The 10,495-nt window shown below is 41.5% G+C and overlaps 1 protein-coding gene across 1 annotated transcript; it reads right to left on the bottom strand.

Annotated features, from left to right (window-relative positions):
- Window positions 1–1,925: 1,925 nt before the first annotated feature.
- Window positions 1,926–7,182, bottom strand: LOC138664664 (keratin, type I cytoskeletal 15-like). The gene is made up of 8 exons (XM_069751560.1): window positions 6,608–7,182; window positions 6,333–6,415; window positions 5,149–5,305; window positions 4,427–4,588; window positions 3,719–3,844; window positions 2,978–3,198; window positions 2,255–2,280; window positions 1,926–2,135 (listed from the first exon to the last, which is right to left on the bottom strand). Exons 1-8 carry the CDS (start codon window positions 7,097–7,099, stop codon window positions 2,035–2,037), a joined length of 1,368 nt encoding a protein of 455 aa, XP_069607661.1. The 5' UTR covers window positions 7,100–7,182; the 3' UTR covers window positions 1,926–2,034.
- Between the last annotated feature and the right edge of the window lie 3,313 nt (window positions 7,183–10,495).

The raw sequence follows: 10,495 nt of genomic DNA, 5'->3' as shown, positions 1-10,495 counted from the left end.
AAATATTTATTCAGCGAATATTCGCCTAACATTATGGAACGCTATTCAGGTCAATGGGAGGCAAAAACAAACGCATGCACAACAACTTATAATGGCCCCAAAAGCTGTCAAAACATATCAAATGAGGGACAGACACCAGGAAAGTAGCCTCAATTCACACACAGTACAAATTGTAGCATGGCCCTGCAGCAATCAGCCAGGCATGGGTCTGAGCCAGCATTTACAGCTTTCAATTGAACATCACAGTAAGATGAGGTGGGTGAGAGATCAGTGTAGGTATTCTGTGCTGGGAGCCCTGATACCACATGCAACAGCTCAACCTGCTTTCATGCTCAGCCGCACTCAGGTGGCACAAATATCATATAAATTTCATAGACTACTATTGTCAGAAAAATCTAAGGATAGTTACACAGGTAGTTGACTCCAAGGAAGTGGAGGCCTGATGGTCTCGGAGGCCTACTGTGACAGGCAACATGCATGAAGGAGACCCAACAAGGAGTCAACACATTTACAAAAATTAGTGGCAGACACCAACAAAGTGGCATCAATTGCAATAGAGTAGAACTAGTATAGTGGGGACCGACACCTCTTCCACTACAGCCAACCAGCAGATGGAGACTGTAATGGGCAAGGTGGTGGAAACACTATGCCGCATCCCCCTGTATGCTTGGAGGGGTGTAACTAGGTGGCCTACCAAATCTCAACTCGGATAAGCAGCAGAAGGCAAAAACTGCAACCCAAGGAGGGACAAGGAGATGGTACCAGGTGCTACTCTATGGCTGACCTACAGAAGGTGGCAGCTGACCCTCTACAGTGGGTAAGCTACTATGGCCTGAAGGAGGGATGAAAAATGCAGGAAGGCACTGTAGGGACTGAATGATGGACAGAAGATCCCAGACAGGTAAGAGCAGACGGGTAGAGGGTAGACAAGCAGACGGGTGGACCTGGAGAATCGGACAACTAGCTAGCATGCAAGGCAAGCTAACAACGTAGCTCAGGCACTTCCATATTGGAGGAAAAGACGTAAATAAATGGTGTCACCCAGCTATTGGCTGGGAATACCTTAGCTGTATATGGGCGGTCCCTTTAAGAGGGAGGGAGCGCGCTCTCGTGCCCTAAGCATAGTACCGGGTCCTAAAACTGAAACATTGTGGACACTGACACATAGGGGCAAGATGAGGAGGTGGTGTGTGAGTGGGAGACACTGAATGTCCTGTCTGTTAGGTACGAGGAGATCCTACAAAGGGCCAAGTCTGTAATGTTAACAGATCAAAAAGTCGGTAGTAAGAGAGATGGTCCACTGTGTCAAATGCAGATGGCAGTTCCAGGATAAGGAGGTGGACAAACTCACACCATTTTCATTTGTCGGTTAGTAGGTCGTTGGTGACTTTAGTCAGAGCAGTTTCAGTGGAATGGTGTGGTCTGAAGCCAGATTGTAAGCGGTCAAAGATGGAGCAAGAGGAGAGGTGGGAGGAAATGGATGTGTTGCTCCAGTAGTTTTGAGGCATATGGGAGAAATGATATGGGGCGATAGCTAGACACAGATGTTTTTTGTTTTGTAAAAAGAGTCAGCACAAAATGACTATTCAAGCACAGCACAGGGTCTTTTTGCACCATTTGCATGGCCAATTGTTAGGTGTCCCTTCCCACCTACTTCTTTTCCATCTATCTCCATCCTTTTATATCTCCTGTGAATCCAGAATTTTCAATCATGAGAGAGAGGGAGGAGACATATGGAAAACCAGTAGGTTTGTAAGGTGTACTGACCTGTTTAGCCAAGTCAGAGGTGCACCAAGTGCCTGTGCTTGGTTTCAACAGTCATGTTATATTGGCATACTGTTTTAAGCATAAAATACTTCCTCCAATTTAATTTGATAGACCCAAATTTTAAACAAAATGACATTTTGGTCTTTGATAGCATTGGGCAGAATCCGTAAATATCTTTTATTGCATAACATTGTGCAATGAGACTGAACATAGATTTGACTTCAGGTTCATAGACCAATGCATAAATCTTGACTTGACAAAATGGTCTTAATATCTGCCTATTTTGGTGGTGGAAATGACCTTCCCGCCAACTTCCTCTTTGATGATTGCTTGCACTTTGGTGGTAGTAGTGGAGGATGTGCTGGATCCTGGAGAAGAAATGGAATCTGTTAATTTACATTTTTATTCAGGCTTTATAATGTAATGTCAATAGTGATTGATACACTTCGCAAATGCATTACATATTTTTTAAGATTATGATTCTTACCTGATTGAAATTCTCCACTGGCAATTCTGAAAAGGAAAAATATTTTAAAGATTAGATAAATAGTTAGATAGATAGTTAGATAGATAGATAGATAGATATGAAATAGAAGAACATGAGTCATGATGCTTGGTACAGTATGGGACACCATTAAGTCAATTAAATTTTTGAAGGACAGCCTAACGTGAAGTTGCCAGGGTACATTATGGCCCCATACAGATTAAACTGATTTTGAAGCCGACAGATGATGTCGGTGGAGAGAAAGATCCAGCCACTGGAATTCCAACATCTGCAGTGGCTATCTCATAGAAAACATAGGAAAGCTTGGCTTAACCACGTAATGTTGTGTATGGGGAAGTTGCGAAGGGAGTTATCAGCTGTCTCATGTGTATTTGGGCCTTCAGTCTCATACCCAGCTTGTACTCCGAACAGTCTGGCAATAATAGCCAAATTACTATCTATGATTTGGACATGAAAATCACGTGTAGGTCGAAGTTTGGTGGCCATTGACTTGTGACCAAACATGCTAAAACGGAAGGTTGCAAAGTATAAATTCACAAACTTTTAAATGACCTTCAGAATAGAGGATATAATGGCTGCAATAGCAATCATCAGTATCAGTTAAAAAAAGATCCTTTTTACTCTAACAGAGCCTATAAATTAAGTGAAGTACTAAGTAAAATAATGCACTGATAGATATTGGACAATGGACGGAACAAGACTTACTTTCCACCCTCTCCTTCAAGGAGCTGATGGTATGTGGCAATTTCCTGCTCCAGTCTGCCCTTGATGTCCAGCAGGGTTCTGTATTCTTGGTTTTGACGTTCAAGGTCTGAGCGGAGATCACTAATCTGTACTTCAATGCTGCCGATAATAGACTGCATCTGGTGAAGTTGTGCAGCATAGCGATTTTCTACCTCTGCTAATGAAGCTTCCAGGCCGGCTTTCTGTTGTAGGAGATAAGTTTGGAATCAGTGTCTCATTAAAAGATGATTATCTATACTTAATTTATTTTTTTTCCAGTAACAGTGCCAGTGTTGCGGTTGCCAATACCAGACACAACCCATCAACAAGAGTCACGCTGATGAAGTACAAAAAAGTTGATTCTGGTTTTAACATGTTTTCGAAAATGTTATAATAAATATTTGCAATCACTTTAAAATAATTTTAGAGCTTTATTAGAACTTTGTAACTGCTTGTTAACTATCGCCCCTTATCAAAGGGGTGTGCCTCTTTACCCTCCAATATCTGTCCAATCAGTACAGGTAGCACCAGACTAGAAAGGCAGAAAGCCCTAAAGGGAATGGTATAACCTAGGCAGAATGACAGGGATACAGTTCTAAGAAAATATGATGGGGAATTCATACTTTATCAGGAATACAAGTATTTTAAAAAATAGACACATTGAGCGACCTAACAGATCTCCTTTTTAAACAAAATAACATTTTTTTCAGATACTTTACTTACCGCGCTGAGCAGAGACTGAAGTTCAGCCTCAAGACCTTGAAAACTGCGTCTAAGTTCTGAGCTCTCAGATTTGTTGGATTGCACTTGTTGTGTGTTGGTAACAACTTCATTCTGCAAGCTTTCAACCTAAAATGTCAGAAGACAATTTGAGTTAGCCTTACCCTAAATATCATCAACATAACTGGCTATGGACCAGTCCTCTAAGTATCCAGATGAGGGTTCCTGTATTAAAATAGCCATTCTGTAAACCACACAGTTATATAGCTGGCCATCAAGCTAACCTGGCTGTTAAATCCAGAGTATACTTTTGCAGCAAAATCATCTTAAAGGACTTATCTTATGAATACAAGCCTGTCTAGTAGGATATATGGACATCATAGAAACTGATTCCCCACTCGAGTCTCCCATAATTGAGTCAACACATAAAGCCAGCGTGTAGCCACCATTTACTACAACACTTCCCTTACAGCACCCACAGGAGCTCTTTAAATCTACATTAACATTTTCAATACAAGAAACTAGCAGCCAAGAAAAATCATTCAGCAAGTCCAAAAATGTCTAGATTTTGGCATAGATGCCACTGGTCAAAGGAACTAATTGTTTAATCAACATGGTCAACTCTTCAACACTCTTTTTTTGTATAACAAAAAGGTTTTTCTAGATATATGTATCCAAGAGATAAAAAGTTCAGAAATTGATTTATGTTACCTGGCCAAGGAACCAAGCTTCAGCCTCTCTTCTGTTCTTCTCTGCAACATGCTCATACTGTTCCCTAAGGTCATTGATGGCCTTGAGGAGATCAACTCCAGGAGCAGCATCCAGTTCTACATTGACGGTGCCAGCAGCTTGCTGTTTGCTGTCGCTGACTTCCTGAAAATTCATAATGGAAAAAAATCCTTAAATGTCAGCGCAAAAAGGATAAGACATTGATTAATACACTGTGTATTATTCCTAAACATCACTGCACAGTATCTGTCTATGCTTATTGAATGGCCTAATCCATTATGGTGGTAGTAGAGCTTCTAGGTCGATTAATATAGTATTTAGTTACATGTGTCAAATTTGACATGTCCCAAAAGGATTGGAGTGAAAGTTGGTATCCCTAACTTTTGTTTTTTCATGGTATTGTACCAGGCACATGGAAAACAATTAACTATTGGTGTTGGTATAATTAGATAATAATAATAGTCTATGAAATAATTTAGATAGTTATGTGTGTGAGGATTGTTCAGGCAATGTACATATTGCACAGATTGGTGTTGTTGGCCTGATTTTTGTAAATTTGATTCATCACTGGGTCACAAAATTGGGGATATCAGAATGAGAAATTTCTACACATTATATTTGTTCTCTATTAAAGTCAATTGAAGACGTGGAATGAAGAAACATTATGTGGCGTCAAAGACTCATTGTTCCCTATTATCACCTACCTCCTCATGGTTCTTCTTCAAGTAAACCAGTTCCTCCTTGAGACCTTCAATCTGGAGCTCCAGATCTGATCTTGTCATGGTCAGCTCATCCAACACACGCCTAAGTCCATTGATATCAGCCTCCACACTCTGGCGAAGGGAAAATTCATTCTCATACCTAAAGATTGGGGAATGAGATCATTTATGTACCTCCAACAGGTATCTATAGCTGACATTTTTATTGTTGGACTGAAGAAGATTTTGCTAAATTATTGGAGCATGCAAATTACTTTTATTGTGCATAAAATGGATTTAGAACATGAATGTTTTAAGCCATAATAAGTTGGAATGAATAAAGGGGTCAAAGAAAGAAATAACATTAAAACAATAACAAACAAAAGAAATTAAGATAGCTAGCCGGATGGAATAGATAGATAGATAGATAGATAGATAGATAGATAGATAGATAGATAGATAGGTAGATAGGTAGATAGATATGAGATAGAAAAATAGGTAGATATGGGATAGATAGATAGATATGAGATAGAAAAATAGGTAGATATGGGATAGATAGATAGATAGATAGATAGATAGATAGATAGATAGATAGATAGATAGATAGATATGAGATAGAAAAATAGGTAGATATGGGATGGGTAGATAGATAGATAGATAGATATGAGATAGAAAAATAGGTAGATATGGGATAGATAGATAGATAGATAGATAGATAGATAGATAGATAGATAGATAGATAGATAAATAGATAGATATGAGATAGAAAAATAGGTAGATATGGGATAGATAGATAGATAGATAGATAGATAGATAGATAGATAGATAGATAGATAGATAGATAGATAGAAAAATTCCTGTTGGGACCGAAACGTCGCATTCTGGGCTGATTAAATAGCTCCTTTTCACTACAAAACTGTGTGCTGCCTCCAATTTTTCTGGATTTTTAGATAGATAGATAGATAGATAGATAGATAGATAGATAGATATGGGATAGATAGATAGATAGATATGGGATAGATAGATAGATATGAGCTAGAAAAATAGGTAGATAGATAGATAGTCAGTCTGTCTGTCTATCTATCTATCTATCCCATATCTATCTATCTATCTATCTATCTATCTATCTATCTATCTATCTATCTATCTATCTATCTATCTATCTATCTATCTATCTATCACATACTCACTTCAGTCTGAAGTCATCTGCAGCCAGTCTGGCGTTATCGATCTCCAAAATCACTTTTGAGTTGTTGATTGTTGCCACAAAGATCTGTAAGAAAAACACATAGAAAAGATTAAATAAATTCAAGAATTGATGCACTTGAATGGCAATACAATCTAGATAGATAGATAGATAGATAGATAGATAGATAGATAGATAGATAGATACTATATGGAAACTATATTGTGTTGTGTTGAAAGTACTCGATTTCTCCCTTTATCACAATAGTATGATTCATACCTTATCACGTAGGTCATCAATTGTGGAGTAGAAGCCAGCAAAGCTCTGCTCACGTACTGTCACAGACCCTTGCTTTGTATACCAGTCACGGATCTTAACTTCCAAATCTTGATTTGCTTCCTCCAAGGATCGGACTTTATCAAGGTAGTTTGCAAGACGATCATTTAGATTCTGCATGGTATACTTTTCATTTCCTGAAAGTAATCCATCTCCACCGCCACCACCACTGACAGCAAAGGATGATCCAGAGGCAAAGCCTGCTCCACCACCAAATCCAGAGCCATAGCCTGCTCCACCACCAAATCCAGAGCCATAGCCTGCTCCACCACCAAATCCAGAGCCATAGCCTGCTCCACCACCAATTCCAGAGCTAAAGCCTGCCCCACCTCCATATCCACCACCTTGGACACTGGCTGCTCTGTAGATTCCATCAGAAAGCCTGGATGAGACACCACTGCTCAATCTGGAGGAGCTGGCATGGCTGGATCTCATGGTGGCGATGATTGGTTTCTAGAGGTGACTATGAAGAAGGATCCTACACAACTAGAGTCAGGAGTGCAAAAAACCTTGGTGGATGAACCATATTTATAGCACAGGTGAAGGGTCATATTCTATAACAGGCTTCACACCCCTTGGACCAAAGCCATATCTTAGAATTGCTTCTTATTGGTCAGTAACTGATTTTAAAGATGATCATTCACATTCTTTCCTTTTTTGCCTTAGGATAAACACATTTCAACTTTCCTTGACTCATTTGTTTTAGAAACATTCCCTTAAGGGATAATCTGAATTCTCCTGAAGATTTATGAAATATATACCATAGGTATCTTTGAATTTTTGCATTTTTTTCTTTCTCCTATGTGTTGCAAATAGTTTTGAGGCATTTGTTTTAAACAACATAAAACACTAATATAACTATTATAAATGGCCATCAAATCTAAGTATCAGTAACCTGAATAGGTTATTATCTTGACATACTAATGCACGGTGAGTCTTATATATACACAATGGTTCAGATTTAAGATTCATTTGCATGAAGTAAGCAAGCCGCATTAAATGACCAACTGCTGATCAGTGATTGGTAAACATATACCGATCAGTGTTTGTTTCATAGCCTGTTAAGGCTATGTTTCCACTGTCCGGATTCCGCAGCATCCAATCCGCAGCGTCCAAATGTTACAGCATAGTGGAGGGGATTTTATGAAATCCCATCTCCACTATGTGTGCTGGACCGCATCCGGCGGCCCTGCGTAACCGGACATGCGGCGCATCTTTCCAGACTGCAGCATGTCTATTTATCTTGCAGAGACGCTCCATCTCCACAAGATAAATAACACAGTCTATGAATACGATGCGGTGATTTCGCATGCATTCAATGAACACATGCGGAATCATCGTACGTGTTCAATGAACACATGCAGAATCACCGCACATGCAACAGGGGGCAGCGCTTTGGGCGGAGCGGGGGTAATCGCTGTGTCCAAAGGGCAGGGATTCCTGACGGTGGAAACATAGCCTAACACAAGAAGACCACTCTTAACGATGTGCACTGAACGATCTGTGTTCAGTAGTGCGAGTCCTATTTCCAAAGGATAATGTGCTTTCGAGAACGATGATCTTTTGTGCATCTCAAAAGATCATCTCACCCGACGAACAACCATTTTGCTCACCCATTAAGCGATCGGCAGCCTGTTTTACTGCAAGATTATTGTCAAACAGACATTTCCATTCCCAGGATAGCTCATTTGTGATAATCTTGCAGAAGATGCACCAAATTTATCTCTATGATGCTCTCTATTAATGAAATCTCAGATACATTTCTGTAACTCCTCACGTCTTTGTTGGCTTACATTAGTCCATTATTTACTCAAAATATTGTGGTGCACGCCATTTATAAATTGGGCATGGTTTAGGGCTCCACTTTCCTATACCATTTTTATATATTGAAAAGTATTAAAGAAGCACTCCCACCTACATTTTAATTGGATAAATGTGTATGCATGTGGATGTAGTGAGGTGAGAGTATTGATATACTCAACTATTACTGCTTTCTCTGGGTTCTAGTGCTGCACTTCTGCTCTTCTGAATGATGTCACCCTCTGTAGAATTTTTGTGTGACCCAGAAGTGACTTTTACAAAGTCTATGGAGCATCATAACGAGGCTTCATAGGCTTTCATTATAGCAGTGACTTATGGTTCATGCATTAAGCATAGAGTGAGCCTGCAGGTTTCATTCACTGAAAAAAGACAAAGAACGGCGCTGGGCACCAGAGAGAATTGCAGTCGGTGAGTATATTAACACACTCGCAGTACAGTACATACTCGTGCACACATTTAAACAATACAAATTGTAACAACTCTGCTGGCATCACTGCATGGCCTCTCATCTCTCACACTATCTTACCCACTGTTCCAGGTCATGTTGTGGTTTCTGTTTGTTGCCAGCTCCAGATTCTGTGCCTCTGCTCTCTGCATGCTTCCTGGCTGTGTGCATAGGGAGCGGTGTCAGAACTCTCTGGTTCTTATAGAATCAGGGCACACCTGTCTAATCTGTTCCTGACCAATTACCAAGAGGCCTCCAGTATTTAGGACAGCTCCATCATGTGGACTGGGCCTGTGCAATGTGTTAACTCAGTTTGTGTTTTGCTTCTGAGCTGCCAGGCCTTGCTCTGTGTCTTGCCTTCTCTGAAGGCCATTCTCCTTGCTTTGCCTTGTATCTTGTTTGTCTGCCCTCCTGGAGGCTGTATATCCTGGTCCCTGTGTCTTTGTTCTTATATCTTATCTTGTTCCATTACCTTGTCTGAACTTTGTCCTACCTCTGTCTCCATGTCTGTGGTTTCTTTCCCTGCAGTGCCTCTCTGCTCTGCTCTCAGCTCCACACTCTGCGACCTTGCTTTGCTTCTTGCTCTGCTACCTGTTCCTTTGCTCTGCCCTCTGGGGCTTGCTCTGCTTTTGTCTCTGCACTCTGCCTTTGCTTTGCTCTTGGCTCTGCACTCTGTGCCTTCACTTTCCTCTTGGCTCTGCACTCTGAGCCTTCACTTAGCTCTTGGCTCTGCACTCTGTGACTTCACTCTGCTCTTGGTTCTGAACTTTGTGATTCTACCCTTGTCTCTCTGCGGTTTTGCCTCTGCTCCGCACTCCTGCGGTTCTGCTCCGTTCTACTTTGCTCCGCTCCTGATGCTGCAGAAATCTCTTGCTGCAGCTCCCCTCCGTATTCCTTGCGGTTCTGCTCTGCTTAGTTTCTGCTTCTGCAGAAATCTAACTGCAGCTTCTCTCTGCATTCCTTGTGGTTCCGCTCTGCCTAGCTTCACTTGCTGCTCTACCACTCCTATTTGCAGCCTTGCAGTTCTCTTCCTATGTGAACAGGTCCCTACCTGTTCCTTCATACTTCATATCCGTACCTGCACCTCCTGTTCCTTCATACACCACACCAACCATCCCTGTGTCTATGCCTTTCCTGCCAACCCTGTGTCTCTGCTGTTCCTGCCAGCCCTGTGTCTCTGCTGTTCCTGCCAGCCCTGTGTCTCTGCCGTGCCTGCCAGCCCTGTGTCTCTGCCGTACCTACCAGCCCTGTGTCTCTGCCATTCCTGACAGCCCTGAGTCTCTGCCATTCCTGCCAGTCCTGTGTCTCTGCCAGCCCTGTGTCTCAGCCATGCCAGCCTACTCGTCTGAGTTTCATCTGTGCTCATCTGCTAGTCCTGCCTGATGCCCACACCTGTCCTAGTGTTCCTGTTCTACAAGTGGGATCAGAAGCCACAGCCAGACACCACCCTGGAGTAGCATCTGGCAGCTGCCTGTCGCACAAGTCTGGCCTCACCATCAGAGGTTCCAGTGAAAATCAAGGCAGCTGTCCTAGTCACGCCCCTTCCAGGGTAGTCTGGTTTGTGG

This window comes from Ranitomeya imitator, chromosome 2 (assembly GCF_032444005.1).
Source record: "Ranitomeya imitator isolate aRanImi1 chromosome 2, aRanImi1.pri, whole genome shotgun sequence".
Classification (NCBI taxonomy): Eukaryota; Metazoa; Chordata; class Amphibia; order Anura; family Dendrobatidae; genus Ranitomeya; species Ranitomeya imitator.
The sequence above is the reverse complement of the archived record's forward strand: the minus strand, read 5'-3'. Positions and strand labels throughout refer to the sequence as shown.